At 40.5% G+C, this 17433-nt stretch overlaps 1 protein-coding gene across 5 annotated transcripts in view; it reads left to right on the forward strand.

Moving 5' to 3' along the window:
* The window catches only part of fignl2 (fidgetin like 2), a 51569-nt gene extending 34473 nt beyond the window's left edge, over window positions 1–17096 (forward strand). For 3 of the 5 annotated variants that reach the window (XM_079588139.1, XM_079588141.1, XM_079588140.1), the window contains 2 exons: window positions 2812–2953; window positions 13201–17096. In XM_079588139.1, the coding sequence (XP_079444265.1) occupies window positions 2929–2953; window positions 13201–15257 (2082 nt within the window). In that variant the 5' untranslated portion in view covers window positions 2812–2928 and the 3' untranslated portion in view covers window positions 15258–17096. Of the gene's footprint in view, window positions 1–904; window positions 1099–2811; window positions 2954–13200 lie in introns of those variants that run through there. The other 2 variants (XM_079588142.1, XM_079588143.1) reach the window with 2 other exon arrangements.
* Window positions 17097–17433: the final 337 nt, after the last annotated feature.

Below are 17433 nucleotides of genomic sequence, written 5' to 3' on the forward strand. Positions count from 1 at the left end.
TACATTTTGATAATAGAATTTTTACCATAAACTACCAGTCAAAAGTTTTGGGTCGATAAGATTTTAAAAACAAATTTGAAAGAAGTCTCTTATGTTCACCATGTCCGTATTTATTTGATCAAAAATACAGTAAAACAGTCATATTGTGAAATATTATTACAATTTAAAATAACTTTTTATTATAATTTCAAATATATAACAAATTCTCAAGTCTTCAGTGGCACATGATACTTCAGAAATCATTCTAAAAGGATGATTTGGTGTTCAAGAAACATTTCTTATTATTATCAATGTTGAAAACAAAGTGTCTTGCTTAATATTTTTTCAGGATTCTTTGCTGAATAAGTTCAAAGTTAAAAAGAACAGAATTTATTTAAATTACAAATCTTTTGTAACATTATAAGTGCCCTTAGTGTCACTTTTGATCAGTTTTATGCATCTTTAGTGAATTAAATTAATAATTTCTTTTAAAAAAACACACTAAATTATGAGTTTGTGATCTTAAATAGTTTAGAAATGTCTTATTGGACTCACTTTAAGTTAGAATGAAACTTCCAGCAATAATTTGTGGCATAGTGTTTACCATATATATAGTATTGATCAGTATTTCAGAGTCGGGAGTAATTTTGCAATTTTCGACCAAAATAAACATCTTCACACTAATTCCCTCAGGGACTAGCCTAGCTCAGCCTCTGCCTTTCCCTCCACCACAACTAGCTTCTCTATTTCTCTCTCAGAAAAAGAATACAAGCCTGCACTCCAAGCATGATTGGTCAGCTGCCCCCACCCCATAGCCCTCCTCTCATTCTCTCTTTCTCTCTCTCTGCTTAAATAGTTTTAACAAAAAATAGAGAGAGAGGTAGGGAGAGGGGGATGGGGAAAGCTGGGGGAGGGTAATTGTGTATGTGTGTGCGTGCGTGTGTGTGTGTGTGTGTGTGGGTGCTCTGTTGTCACTGGTTGAGAGAGAGAGAGAGAGAGAGAGAGTTTAGTCGTGTCCCATATGTGGAAAAAAAGCATAGTACTGCACACACGAGCCTGTCTGCTCCAGGGATTATCTAACAGCTTTTGAATCTGATGTGGAAATGCAGGCATGAGTAGGTGAGTCTACCTTGACTATTAAACTGGACACTTTGCTGCTGTTGTTCTCATCTGAAGCTGTAAATGATTGAAAGTCTTAACTCTGCATGGCACTGTCCTCTACTTCTCCTGATAGCCTGTACTCTTCTTCTTCTTCTTCTTCTTCTTCTTCTCTCCGTTCCATTGCATTCTCCCTCCTTTAATGTGAAACAGCCTCTTCTGCATTCCCCGCACTGCATGCAGGTGTCGGTTTTTAGGCGAACGACTCTTGCTGTCTGCATGTGTGTGCATGAGTTTGGTATATAGATGTGTCAGGCTTCATTCTCAGCAAGTTTAGAGGTTGTTTATTTAGGATAGTATTTCAGTCAGTGATCAAATGTAAAAGCTTCCATGTCAAGTTTCAAATATTGTAAAAGCATCACCCTGGATTTAAGTTCCTTAGTTAATTTATCTCCTGAGTCTAACAATATTAGTTTCACACAATTTCTCATTTTTGCCACAAAACCAGTTACATGAAAGAGAACATCAACATACAAATATACTATATTAACTAAAGTTTTAAGCCATTTTAATTTTTGTATTAAAACCTATGCATGAACCTCTAAATAAAAATATACTAGGCTATATTAAATCAAATTATTTTGTGTATTATGTTGTGTACTCATTTACAGGTGTGTATATAAATGTAATAATGTAATAATAAACTGATCATTAAAACATTGGTGTGATTTAAAAATACATATTTACACATTTACAAAAAAAAATAATCATGTACACTTAAAACTATTTATTTAAATTTTAAGCATTATTTTGAAAAGAATGGTGTGTCAGTTGCCATTTCATTTCCTGAAAGCAGAGCTGGACGCCACGCTGTTTGACTAACATTATTATGTAATATTTTTCATTCATGTGTGAGCTATCCTACACGCTCACTTGAGAAGGAATGACGCTGTCCTTTGGGACACACCACACAAATTGTTCATGCTGCATTTTTAGATATACTAAATTCACTAGATATTAGATTTTAATTATTTATTTTTTTCAAATGTATTAATATTTGTGAGACATTTCAGAAACAGATTTTCGATCACTAATATGCTTCAATAATAAATAGATTATTGATATATTTTATAATAAATGATATATAATGCTATTTATTCATTAATTGCAAAATAATGCAATATGTATATATATGCGTGTGTGTGTATATATGTGATTGCCAATATATGGTAGTTGTTGTTTTTTAATATGTCTTCGGTTTAATATATCTTTTTTTTCTCATAGAAAAAAGAGATAATTGAGCCAGGAGAGTGTGTGGCAAGGGATGAAATGAGCTTAATTTTGTGAAAGCATGCTCTCTGGCTGCTGTTATGAGGCGAGGGGAACGGCTATGGTATGCATGGTGCTTTTTGTCAGGGAGATTTAGAAAGCCCTCTTTAGAAGCTGGACACGACCATACAATCAGCTTAATGCCTGTGTGCAGGCTCTTAATGAATACCCCTGTGTGTGTTCAGCCCACAGTGAGAGTCCCTGTGTCCGTGACTGTTTCACTCTTGCCTAAAATTGAGCCTTAGAGGCTCTTGATTGTAGGTTGCGCACTATGTTCGCATATATGCATCATAAACTTGTTTGTTTACATTTTAAAACAATCACATGGATTATGTAGTGCAGTGTATGCGTAAATTATGAACTTTAACCCCTCCTGAATTCTCCTCCTCCTCTCTTTTTTTTCAGGAACACGTTTTTTAGAGTCCCAATGTGAGTAGAGGCCAGAGATGGACTACAGCCGTACAGACGCTAACCTGGGTTTCTCCGCAGAACTGTTACCATAATCGAGACCAGATCCGCAGAATGCTGAGTCCCATTGTTCCCTATAGTAAGTGTAACCCTTTTGACGTCAAACCACAGAAAAGGCAATAAATAACCTATTGTCAACTTTAGACTAGTCAAAAATTCCCTTACGGCTACTTAGGTATTTGGTTTGTTGGTAAACCAGTTTGAACAATGCCACATTTTAAAAGATGTTCACCCCAGTGTCCTCATCATGATGTTTTAATGAAAATACCTAAAGTATATGTCGTGGTTGGTAGGACAGGTGTGGGGGTGAGCTCATGGCTCTACCAGCAGAAACCCTGTGGTTCTGCCAGTGTCATCTCACCATGATTACCCACCAGTGTCCAGCTTACTAGCATAGTTACTTCCTCTATCTCTGTCCTTTTCTGTCTTTCTTTCTCTTCTTTTCTGCCTCCCTTTCTCCAGCTCTCTTCCCCCTCCTCACTGTTCTCGACTGACCTAATAACTGACGTGTCCAGTTTTAGCCCCCATTCCTAACCCCCCTGCCAGGCTTCATTTGAGCTCCGCGCTGGCCCTCTCCAAAACAGCATTGTTTGTAGGCCAGCATGGGGTTTCTTCCCCCAGTTCTGCCTGAAGAGATGCTTTTTTCTCCACTCTTTAGCTCTTCTTCTCTGTGCTATATAGGCATGACAGTTACATGAAAAGAGGGAGGGAAATCAAACTAAAGGACCAAGGCACCTCAATTTGAGATGTAATCATGTATTAATGAGTCGCCAGCTTGAATACCTTTCAGCTGGCTTGCTAGGTTGTTGCAGCAACCGATTACCATTGATGTCTAATATGGTGTTATAATTCCATTTAGCGCGACATTCAGAGGACCTTTGTCATATGTGCCGATGGAATTACTTTTTGTGTCTGTTTTGATAAATTCATTTTGTCATGCAAATATTTAGAACTGCATTCTGTAGGCCTACATATGTTTAGAAGACAAGAAAAACTTGTTTTGATCAAAGGAAGAGCTTTTATATTTTGGGATAATCAGTACTTATCATAATTCCACATTTAGGTGGAATTCGGGTGAGTAAGATTAATGCAAAATAAGAAATTACTACTTTTATTCCGCAAGGATGCATTAAATTGATCAAAAGTGACAGTAAAGACATTTCTAATGTAACATAAGATTTCTATTTCTTGAAAATATTATCCTTAAAGAAATGTATCATGGTTTCCACAAAAATATTAAGCAGGTTAATATTTAACGTTAATAATAAACGTTTTTAACATTAATAATAATAAGAAATATTTTTGAAGGATCATGTGACACTGAAGACTGGAGTAATGATGCTGAAAATCAGCTTTGACTTTTACATTTTACAATATTCAAATAGAAAACGATTATTTTAAATTGTGATAATATTTCACAATATTTCTATTTTACTGTATTTTTCTTGTTAAATCATTTTTAAAGATTTCTTGTTAAATCATTTTTAAAAATCTTACTTTGACAGACAGTTTTTATATATAAATGATTTATTAATTTATATTTATAGTTTATTAAAGTTCTGCCTTTCCTTGTATGAATCAGTGATAGTTTCAAATCTGAAACTCTTTTCTGTCTAGTCTCTCTTTACGCACTTTATTTTCAAAAATGTCACAAAGCCCTGTCAGAATATTTAAAATTCTTTGAAGATCTAGAAAGTAGTTGTTTGTGTGTGTAATTTAGTGCACAAACCTCTTAACCACTGATTTGAGATGGCTAATGTCGCAGATCCTGATTTTCCAGTACTGCAGCTTGCATTTAGATTTTGGATGCATCTTTTTGTTTCTAAAGTTTAATGCTTATGGACTGTGCGTGCATATGTGTGTGTGAATGTTTCCCTGAGTGTCTAGTGTGATATTAGGACAGCACACAAAGGTGTTAGATATCCCTCAGAGTTTACCCTTTGAGTTTTTAAAGCCAGGGAAATTCCTTTTCCTCCAGGTCGTTCGCAGTCCCGATATGTCCTTTCTGTTCATTCTGCCTCATAATTCGTCTGTGCCGGAGCCAGGTGACTGTAGGGCAGCTTATGTGGTATATATGTGAATAGTGTCACATCCATGCTGGAATTTTCTTTGTGGAGCAACTGAGCATTTCTGACATCAGTGTTTATGTTGGAATCAAGAGGGCAGGCATGTTTGTACTCCAAATGTGCGTTTGAGCATTTTGTTTGATGTCTGTCACGTGCAATTACATATACTCTCATCGCATCCACAAACAAAAGTGTTGCATTGATGAGCATGTAGGAACCGTAAGCTGAAGAGGTTCAGAGTCAGAGCTGAAGGAAATCTGAGAGAGATTCCTGGGGCCATGGATACTCCTGGAGGGATTTGGTGCAAAGAATCTGTAATCTGCACTTCAAACACACCCTTAAATCAGTCCCAGGCCAGCAGGCCATGAGTGCTCTAACTCTTGTTGCTTGGGGGCCCTGCTGTCCAACATATTCCTTGTGTAAAGAGAAACAAGCATAGCCTCAGCTCGCTCGCTTTATGACCTCATTTCTTCCCTACTCCACACTAAAGGCCTGGGCAGATGAAGCACTCTAATTGCATCTGTTAAGTCATTAAGGCTTTGAGTTTGGTCTATAAGAAGGGGCGCTTTGGATGGCGCAGAAGGAGAGATTAACAACGAGCATCTAACACATCTATTCTAATGAGAGCGACAGGGTGAATACGCTTCTGGAGAGGCATGCGGACCCTTGAGTAAACAGGCAAGGTGCTGAAGTGTTTGTGTGAATGAGCGCGGGGTCATTAGCGTTGGGTGTGAATGGACTTTAATTAGGCCACAGTGCAGTCAGCGAGATGGAAAAGAATCTGCGGCCATAGGAAAAGCGGCTTAGCGATACACATTCTGCTTGGGACCCCCCTGCCTCAGCTCATCATCTCACCAACGTCGAAGACCGCTCATTAGGCCCGTTGCTGCCACAATTAGGCTTCCAATTAAGTCCTGGACCTTCTGAGGGTTATTGGGCATCAAGCTTGCAATCACTGCTCCAAGATATCACTTAAAGGGCTTGTCCATGGTTCTCTAATTAAAGGTATAGTTCACTCAAAAATGAAAATTGTGCCCAAACATGTATGTCTTAGGAGCACAGGAGGAGTTGTTGTTTTTTGCACATACAGTGAAAGTCCATAGGGTCCAATGTTGTTTTTGGACCCCGATGACTCTTATTACAGGGACAAAGCCGGTTGAAAACATTCTTCATAAAGCATTCCTGTAGCTCAAACAGTAGAGAATGGCACCGCAAAGGTCAACGATTCCCATGGAAAGCAAAAACTGATCAAATGCAAAGGAAGTCGCTTTGGAACGAAGGGTCTGTCAAATGCATAAATGTAAATATAAGGTCATACAGGTTTGGAATGATATGAGGGTGAGTAAATGACAGAATTTAGATTTTTGCATGAACTATCCCTTTAAGCTGGAGCGAGTTTTTTCAAATCAGGTATTTGCGTAACATACTTTATGTCCAGCGTTCAATCCAAGTCATATTTGTGAGTGTGCACACAGAACATCCCAACACGGTTGTAGGGTTATTAAATAAAGCGGCCAGGGAATTCGAGAGAAGGCACTGATACGCAGTCCGGACACTCCGTGAGGGGGCTGGGTGAAAAGGAAGGAGGGAGGGGGGGAAAGGAGAGAGATTGGAAGAAGGAGATGGAGGAGAACAGGGGGAGATGGAGGAGAGATTGGGTAAGAGGGACAGATGGAAGGGGGTGATTGGTCATCACAGAGCCTAAGGACAGCTGTTCTTTGATATATTAGTGGACACAATGACCTAAACCTGGCCTGCGGCCGCAGAAAATAGGAACCCTGTTTTTCTTAAAGGGGAGGGGTGCCAGGCATTTGGCCATTTGTGGACAAGAATTAGCTGGTCGGGGGGCGGGGATGTTGTTTCTAAAATTATGAGCATCTAATCATTCATTCAAACCACCAAGGCTATGGGTTTCTCTCATTTTCATTGCAAAATGAGCTAAAAAGTATTTATTAACAAATGAAACAGATATTGCACTTGACAACATCATGACACTTTTATGTATTATGTTTCATTTCCCCCCCGCATTTTTATTCTAGTCATCATTAACATGAACCCACAGATTGCAACTTACTGTGTCCCAAAAGGCAAAGCAAAAACACCTTCAAAGCTGAGAGATTATGGACTGCAGCTCACATGAATGACTAGAGAGAGAGAGAGAGAGAGAGAGAGAGAGAGAGAGAGAAGGGGAAAAATCAGATCATTCACTGCCACTCTAGCAGATAGGCTCCTTCCTCTTGGGACCCCACGGGGCCTGGCTGAAAAGAGCCACGGCGTCTGGCAGTGTGCAGAGGAGCAGGTGTGAAAACTCGTAAGGCCCACCGCCTCTTCTGCTATTACATCTTTTTAGGTCCATGAAAAGGGAGCAGATGAGCAGAAAGAAAGAGACAGAGAGATCATGTTAACCACACTGCTGTAACTAATGCATCACTTCATAAAAATTGTCATAGTTCTGCCCTGTTATGCATGCCTTGTAAATTATGAGGAGCTGCTGTCAGGATTTTTAAGGAAGGACCTCACACTACTTTCCTTATGTTCTTTATTCTTTATCTGATCTGCCTTCATCCAGGAACATAACAGATTTTCACAAGACATCGTAATTGATATGTTTTTTGTTTAGTTTTTGTTTTTGTTTAATTGGTATGCATCACCATTGCGCGCCTACAATATGCCTTTTTTCTGCCGCAAGGACAGAAATTTTTGAAAACTACATATTTTAAGTTTTTTTTTAATTATTATTATTATTTATATTGAAATATAGAATATCTCTTTATTTATTTGGATTTAAATGAAAATAAGAAGTACCAACACTGTACAGCCTGAAGAAAGAATGGATTTTTAAATAACTACCGTAAAGGCTTCGCATGACTCTAAAATGCCCAATGGGCTTACATCATTGACATTTTGCAGTTCCTCAGCCTAAAGCATTGATTCAGAGACGTCTGTATACAGAATACAAATCAGCTGATGATTAGAACGCTGGGTGCCATCTTATCTGCTCTGAGGTGATTAATTCATGTAAACACAATCCTCCCTCTGCAGTCTTTTCAACCAGATCTACCCTTTCTCTCCGTCTCTCTCATCTTTCTCCCTCTCTCTCCCTCCTTCATCTTTATTCTCTCTTGAAAGAGCCCTTCTTTTGTGGCATCTGCGTTCTTCAAAGGGAGTTCCACACATACCAGCACTGTGGGCTGAAGTTTCAGGACATAATTCCTAACAGGATGCTCACTGTTCACCCGTACAACTTCTTCTTTTCGGTTGTTTTGAAGTTTAACTGACAGAAAGTGGTAGTAATTAATCAAATACTCTGAACTGAGCAATCGTGTGTGTTGTTATTCCCGGTTGCTTCCCTCTAAAGTTGTCTCTTATTTCAACAGTGTTAGGGTAGCTGGATGTGTACTCTTTGCATTTGTCTGTGTGCTGTTTAGTGCAGTGCAGATGCACAGGGTCTCTTGAACAGTCTTTGTAGGATTTGATATTTGAATTTGCAATGAGGGGGGTGTCTTTAGTAGATAAACCTACTTAAATCTATGTGTGGGGTTAAGGGAATGGGTGTCCACAATAATACCTGATTGGATTGATTCAGCCTGCTCCTGTTTACAACTGGCCCCTGTGCAATCTGCCTGGTTTAATGGCCCCGTGTCCCAGAAGGCTTGTTGCATCCATGTAGGTTTTGTTCCTCAGGGCAGGAAAACAAAAGTGACGCGGCCTGAAAGTGCACACGGACCCCTGGGGAGCTGTGAAAAGCTGAGCATCCTCCGGCAGCCGGGCCTGCTCGGCTCTCACATTGCAGAACCTTCTGCTCCGACATCCTGCTTGTAGACGCATAGTGGCCGAGTCATAACTAATATTTTACTTTTTTAAAATCTAGAATGGTTTATTAAAACCCACTGATATTCACTGATTCCGTTTTTTTTATTTGGTTCCACATATATTTGTAAAATATCAAGATGGCGCTCACAAACAAACACACACGCACATCTCCAAAGGAACCCTCAATAAATCCCAGGACAGCACAAAGGCTGTCAGCGCACTGCTCCTGAATAGATTAATAAGATTTCCATAATTAGGCAGGCCTCTGACAATAGGATCCCTCAGCTTTTGTCTCAGGACCAACAGGATTGTCAGGCCAGGAGGACGTCTGCTGGATGGGCTGTGCAACAATGGACATACAGACAGTAAGGCGACCAGTGGAAACATCTGTCTCCCTGCCAGCCTCGGACCCGCACAGAGCCACCACGGCAAGCCACTCGTTGCTGCTCACACAAAGCAATGGCCAGGATTGCTCTATAGCTCTGTTTACGCATCTTTAGTTAATGATGTGTGATTAGAACTGGTTCTGTAGCTATAATTTAGGTTTATGTGTGTGAGAGGGAGACTGAAATGTTGTTGTGTCCATGTTGAGACACAAAATTGAGATAGAGCTGCACTTTTTCCAGCATTTCTTATACACTTGTGTTAATACTGTGTTTTGCCTTTTGGTTTATCGATCTTTATTACCTGTTCAATTCAGTCTCTCTTTTTAAAATAGTTTTTGTTTAAAGGTGCACTTGATCATTTATAGTTTAAACGGGGAATGATTTAATTATGGCAGTGGTTACTGAAAATTTAGCTTTAAAAAATTAGGTATCTGCTACTATAAAAATATATAAAAAATTAATAAAAAGTTTTTGCACTACTGATATTTAATTTGAGTAGTTAAAATGAATGTTATTAATATTAAATAATAGAATTAATCATGTATTCATCTTTATTTTATTTTGCATTGCATACTTTCTCATTATACATCAATACATGTTATGCTGCTAATGCTAAAGCAAGACAAATGTACAGTTTTTGTCATGCAAAAAGAACCTTAAAATGTAAATGGAGTTCAGGAGCTTGATGTTTGTCTAATCTTAATGAGAACATTCTTTGTTCTTACGTGACTGCTGCTATATTTATCAAAACGTATCATCTCACTCTCATTTGGCACATTTTATTAATAATTTTTTGGTTTGATACTGTCATTTATTCACTGAAATGAATATCCTTCAGTGGTCATTCCCACTCCTACCAGTGTAATTGGACCATCTATTCTCAAATGCCCAGAATGAGTTAATTTCAGCTGCTGTGGTGATTTAAATAGAAACACTTTTAACACATTTAAATCACATCTAGATTATTAGATAGTCCCTGCTGAGGCATAGCTCTAATTGCAGAACAGTTCATCTGTGGTTGATTTCATACTAAAGGGTAGTAGCCTAGTGTTGTCATGACACGTTTTCTAACTTCGATGATACCTTGAAAAATATTGATTATTCAATAAAAAAAACTGCCATATATGCTGTTATACGTTAGTGTTATTATTTCATAATTTGGGCAATTTTGTGGCAATAGCTTACACAGAGCACAGGGAGGCTTTATTTGAGACTTAAATTTACACACACAAAAAAGACAAGTGAACAGATACAGAACCGATTCTTATAAAATAAGAACAAATAAACAAATTGCAAATAAAATAAATACAATAGAATAAAATTAAATAAACATGGCTTTAAGTTTTTCAGGTGGGTCTACCAGTAGTATTTGGGTAAGAAATACTACAGAAATTAAATAAAGTAATCAAATGTAAAATAACACTGGATAGTTGTAAAAATGTTTACACTTCATTGTAAAAAATTAAATGCAGGTTGATGCTAAAAAATTAAAGTTAATTCAATCTAGACAAGTGAGTTTCTTTTTTGTCTTTTTCTTTGATAAACATGACAGACAGCAGCAGGTTTATTAGACTGCTGTCACTTTAAGAGCTTATGCACGGATCCAATATACTGTTTGTTACACAACATGCAAATTCTTTCTCAACTATTTACTTTCTCAAATGTGTTTACCTGAATACTCCCTAAGATGGCCATTTTGACATAATTTGATCGTTTAAGTGCAATAAACCACAAAATAGAACTCAATTTGGTAATCGTGAGCTGTTCGAAAGTTAGGTTTTATGTGCGCGCCACTTATATAGATCAGTGCGCCACTTATATAGATCAGTAGTGTGCGTGCTTTGGGTGTGAGCGTAAAAAACTTACAGGAATGAGTACATTTATGTGCAATTCCCGCAACCCACATAACACCAACACTATTAAACCGGAGCAAATGAGACGTGTTAGTTAGAAGAGGTGTGTATGTGCCAACTCGCCGTTGGAGGGAAGAGAGAGCGAGAATGTGCAGTATTGGGAAGTATTGGAATATTGGAATCGTTTCAGTTATTTCTGCATCGATACGTATCGGAATATCTATATTTGTGACAACACTAATGGGTAGCACTTTTAGCTGAATAGGACACTTAAAGAAAACTGTTCCTCTTGAAGAAGTCTTACCCAAATAGCACTTCCATTTCCAATTTGGAAACGGTTTCCCGTGTGTCTTGGTGCACACACACTCATGTATATTGATGGAGTGGACAGCAGTTTGGCCGCCTGAATGACCTCTCTAATGTCAAACCCCATCCTCTCACATAGACTCATGCGCGTGCATGCACATGCACACACGGCGGCCGGAGCGCCTGCTGTCCACTCCCCCTCCTCCTTTCCTACCCGTTGCAGGTTTTATGAGCTCCCCTGGGCTGCCATCCATCTCTGTCGCACACTGGCCCCATTATTGTGCTCCATACAGCACTTCACAAACCAGCCTGCAGATGGGATTGTCCTGCTGGATATACACTGTTTCTACTGACTGGACAATGACCAAATACTTTACCTGTGTTCACCTTGTTTACATATTCTGAGTCGTTTTTATGTTTTATCTTGTAGTTATATTAGAAATAGGGGTAAAGTGTTAGTTTGGACGTGGGGAACTTGAGGATCTAGAGATGAATATGAAGGACATGGTAATCCAATGGCCATCTGGTCTGTTGGTGTGATCTATTGGAATAAATAGCAGGCGTAATCTGAAGACACACATGGGAAGGTTTGGCTACGGGAGGGGTGAGAGTTTGAGAAACAGAAAGAGCACACAAAGGGGGAGGGCCAAGTTTTTGGGGGAAAACAGTAAGGGGGAACATAGCATACAGAACTGAGGCTTGATTTAAATGGCAATAAAGCAGCAGCTTGCATACTCAGCGAAATACACAGAAGCGCGAATAACACTTTCTCCTCCGATTCCAGCCTATGATGAAGATTTGCAGTTTATTCCATTTACTTCCCCATTTCCCCCTGTAGCCCTCACCCCAGGCTGATTCCTGACAGTTCAATAATGCCAAGCTATGTGTGGAATTTAGCTAATGCCTCTGGAAGGTGCAGTTGCAGACCTTAATGAAATGGCTGTTTTTAAAGCTCTGCTCCATGAAATTCTCAATACCAAGAACAAAATGCAATTCCAATTGAAGTATTAAGATCCTTTTACTATTAGAGACATTAATTATGCATAGACCTTAATAATTAACATTTAGATTTTTAATTGTTCATTTTAGAATTTCTTATGATTGCCTTTAAACTATGGTGCTGTTAATTGTATTGCAATTTTAGAAGCACAGAAAAGCTCTGAATAAAGGAATTTGCGTTATTAATGGACATGGCAGAGACTGGATGTGGAATTTTTTTTATTGAGGTTTATTTTCCACTCCTCATGTGCATTAAGACCCCCTTAGCATTAGGACAGCATAATTAATCACAGGAAAGCTGTCCTGGAGAAAGCCAGAGGACAGGGCATTCCACACTCCCAGTGCTTCATGGGAAGTGGCCAATGAATAGCACAACTATTTCGTCCACCCGTCCCAACCCCCCTTTTCCCCCATATTGGTCCCTCCCTCTCCCCCTCTGTTCCTTCTTCTCTCTCTTTCCCTCCTTCTGTCAAGCTGGCCATAGAGGCCTTTTGGAAAATTGCTTTGTGGATGAACTGTGGTGGTGGGAGGGGATGTATTGAGGGAAACATGCGCAGGGTGATAACAGTTTCTCCTTTGGGAGAACTGCAGATGGCAACATAAGGCTGCTACATGGCTTAGGGCTTGAAAGGAGAAAATTCACAGCCCTTCTCTTTTATACTTACTGCAGAAAAAAAAGACTCCCTCTGTGTGCATGCACACAATACCAAAAAAGTCATCTTGCCAATCAAAAGGGCAACAAAAAATCAGCCCCACAATCATCCATAATTTGCCATTAATCATTTTGACTTTTCTTTAAAAAATCACTATATTCATCTAATACTGATTTGTGAATGCTTGGAACATACACTTTTGTTATACAGCAAATTCTTGCATAATCTGACAAATTGCTATCTCCGGCAGGCCTATTGAAGATGCACTGGAACCCGGAGCATGCCCAGTCCCTGAGCCAGTGGCCTGAGCAGCATTTGGACGTGTCTTCCACCACCTCATCCCCTGCCCACAAGTCTGAGCTCTACCCCAGCCGCGGCCGTGGCTCCTACAGCTATGCCTGGGCAAATGACGACATCTCAGCCCTTACTGCCTCCAACCTGCTGAAGCGCTACGCTGAGAAATACTCAGGCATGCTAGACTCACCATATGAACGCCCTGCTGTGGGCGCATACCCTGAGCCTGGAGCCTTTGGGGCTCTCAACGGAGGCCAGAAAAGCGAATTGGAACCATGGCCTCTTACGCACAGCACTGATGGGGCATATTCCTTAGTGCCTCCTTCATCTCATGATGGTCTGTCTGGGCCAAAGGTGGTTCCCACATCAGCAGGCCCACCAGGCTCTGGCAATGTGTCAGCTGTTAACAGCAACCTTTCAGACTCAGGCTACAGTGGGAGCAGCTCCTGCAGTGGGCCCCATTCCAGTGACTACCCCCCCAGTTACAACGGCACCTACCTCTCATCAGCATACTGTCCCCAACCCAGTTCAGCACTTCCACCAACCTCGTTACATGCCCTTCAGCCTAACCCTACACTTCTCCCCAGTTACACACCTTCTGCGCCTGTGTATAACTACCCCCCTAGCACCTACCCTCACCAGACTAGCCTTGCTCCTAGCTACACCCACCCAACAGGCCCTTACATCCCCTCGGGTATAGCTGCCCCCTCTCCACTACCCTCAAGACCCACAGTGGTTGGTGGCAGCTATGGCTATCAGAACAGCAGTCTAGGGGGCTCAGAGCCTGGGGGCTCTCTGAAGAGAAAAGCATTTGAGATGACCCTGGATGAGGAAGATGGAGATAGTTCACGCTATAGGAAGTATAGCTATGACCCCATGAAAGCTGGGGGAGATTCTCCATATGGGGTTACTGATAAAGCTGAGTGCCGTGGAAATGGCTTTGGAACGGGCAGCACAGATCCTCAAACCTTTAAGCCTAGTAAACCTTCATCTCAGTCAAGCCTTGAAGGAGACGAAGTCGAAAAGTACAGTGGGCTAAAGCCCTTGGTTTCACCAACGTATGGAGCCGCAGGGGACTACAGCCCCCCAGCAGCCATGACTGGGGAGAACAGAGGTGCAGAGCAGGGCTTCTCCCAACATCGTTCTCAGAAGTGCTCAGATCCTATGAAAAGCATGGAGCCCCAAATGCTGGAGCTAGTAAGCCGAGAACTGCAGGATTGCAGTCCAGCTTTGCTTTGGAGTGAACTGGCTGGGAACTGTCACATCAAAGCAGCACTGGAAGAGGACCTGCTGTGGCCTGTCCTGCGACCCAACCCTGCCATCCGCCCACCCAGAACCGTCCTGCTGTTTGGCCCTCAGGGAGGGGGAAAAACCACACTGGCACGATCCATGGCATCTCAACTGGGTGCTACCTTCTATAGGCTGAGTGGTGCAACTTTGGCCTCTAAATTGAAAGGAGAGGCAGAGCAACTATTGATCACCCTGTTCTCGGTGGCAACGGCCCGACAACCTTCAGTGGTGCTGCTCAGTGAGCTGGAGTCCGTTGAAGAAGAAGGTCTCAGACAGCAACTGCAGGCCCAGCTTGATAAGATCCAACACGGTCAGAGCAGCCTGGTTCTGGTGGTGTGCACCACAAGACGGCCTGATTTGATCAAAGATCCCCTTCTGCGCTGCTTCTCCAAGCGTTATCATATAGGCCTGCCAGATGCGAGCACACGCAGACACGTGCTTCTGCAGGCACTGGTGCCCCAAGGCTGCAGTCTGGGTGAAAGGGAGATGTCAGCAGTACTGCAGCGTTCAGAAGGCTTCTCCGTCTGGGAGCTGTTGCAGCTCTGCCAGCAGGCTCTGGCATCAGCTTCTGCCTCGGCACCCGTGCCCTTGCACGGCCTCCCTGCATCTCTTTCTTCCCCTACCCTCCAAGACTTTGAAAATGCTTTCTGCAAGGTACGTCCTCACAGCACCTCCAAAGATCTGGACACTTGTATGGAGTGGAGCAAGGTTTATAGCCACTGAGAACCTAGTCAGCCACTGGTTGGGGACTGCTACAATTGTTTTTAAATACTTGTTGCAGCCAAAAGAGTGGAACTCGTTGAGAAATTACAGTTTATGAATGGGAGGCATTTTGGATTTAATGCATTTAATCTAGGGAACATGCCATTGTGTGTTGTTTTTCTATAAATATACATATACTTTATTTTTTTCCCAAAGAAATTAAATATTAGGCCTTTCTTGAAGGGGCATTTATTAGTTGCTTGGCTTATCTGATAGAATATCTGAATTATATTTTGGAATTTCACTGGAATTCCAATTAGCCTTGATCCTGGAATAAACCTGGAGGTTATAGATCACTTGACTTTTTCCTGAAAAAATACCCCCATTGATTGCAACTCTCAGGATCCTATTTATTGCCAGTCCACTCCAGTGGTGTTGTATCTTTTGCGTTGATTTACTTTAGAGATCATTTGGTGTTAAAGGGCTTAGGATTTATCAAAACTACTCTGTTTTTACCAAAAATGCTCAACAACATTATATTGTCCGAGTTACAGCATTCACCAAAATGTATTTACTGTTATGCAACCTCTTGGGAAAGAAAGCAACAGTATTTTGCAAAATTGATTGTTAGGCCGCGGTCATATCTTGTGCACTTTGTCAAAATGGTCATTTTACCAAAAGAGTATGCGTTGCTACTTGCTACCCAAAAAGTATTAAATTGCTAATCCATAGAAAGTCAGATAATAGAAAGAGACAGGCTTTTACTGCTGGTAGTGGTACACACTTCTTTCAGAACACTTTGTTAAAGGTAATACTTTTCCAAATACAATATCATGTAAACAACCCATCACATTCCTCACAATCTTGTGAGAGCCTTTGCTCTGGACCCTCAAACACACAAAAAGCAAGGGTCCATGAATGACTATTTCTCTCTTCTGCTTTACTCAGTTTATTTTATTAGTATATGTAGTCTTGTTTGAAAATACTCAGGAAGAATTTCTTTACCTCAGAAATGATAACTAAAGAATGTATGTAATCTTAGGGTCTTAGTAGTAAGCATTGAGGTTGGAGGTGAGCAACAGACCTGACACAGACATGTATACACACTGCATCTGTGCTGTTACCTCTTAGGTGAAACTTGAAAATGCTACCAAGACAAACAATGAATGTAATTCAGGTATTTCAGAGAATATCTGATGCCATAAATCCATGTTTTAACTCTATATGAAAACATTTTCCCTTATCCTAACCCTTTATTTTTGATGTAGATTTTTGATGGAGTGATGATTGTCTTCATGACGTGTTATTGTAGATGGCAAACCAGATGTTTGATTTTGTTGGACAAACTGTTTTTAGAGACCAAGGTACATAGGCCGTTTTTGAAGGACACTGACATATACTATGTAAGTACTCGAAGAGCAAAAAAATAATTCAAAAAACAACAACCCAAAGATCAGAATCAGATTGTTTTTTATAGCTAATCATGTCTAATCATAAATTGTGTTATTTGTATACATGTGTAATGTATACAAAATTGTAAACATGCTCATCAAATAGACAATCCAGATGGAGCAGCCTCTACCAATGTGAATTTTTTTTGCTTTTTCGTCTGTGAGGTACACAAAAGCTAGAGTTATCAAATGTCTTCAAATCACCACTGCTGACGAAACTGAGACTGAGTTCATTTATATTGTCTGTAGAATGGCTTTTGTGGATTGTTGAATTTCGATCAGCTGTGACATGACATAGCCTCTGATCACTCCTTTACCCCCAGCCCACCCATCTTAACACAATGGGTTGTCCCCTTGGTTGTTGGTCCTGTACAGCCTTGTGATGAGCTGATTTCCCACCCCCCATTCCTCTATATCACCACAGCCTTTTGGAGAAGCCATATTCTGATTGATGTCCAGTAACCCTATAGCACTGTTCGGCTCTTCAAGTACATCTGGTGGCTTCACTCATGCCATACAGGTCAATCAGAATGACCCCAGGAGCATATATTGATCAGTGCCGAAGAGACAGAAAACTACAGAACCTGGCAGACTCAGGGACACCCTAAGCACACAAATTCATTATCTTGTGTAGAAAAATTCAGCACCAATTTCTTATTCATAAAACCAAAGATACACCGGTTTTATTCAGAGATGATATAAGTAATTTATGTGTCTGATTTCAAACAAAAACACAAAAGATACTG

The sequence above is a fragment of the Phoxinus phoxinus genome, assembly GCF_949152265.1.
Source record: "Phoxinus phoxinus genome assembly, chromosome: 18".
Taxonomy (NCBI): domain Eukaryota; kingdom Metazoa; phylum Chordata; class Actinopteri; order Cypriniformes; family Leuciscidae; genus Phoxinus; species Phoxinus phoxinus.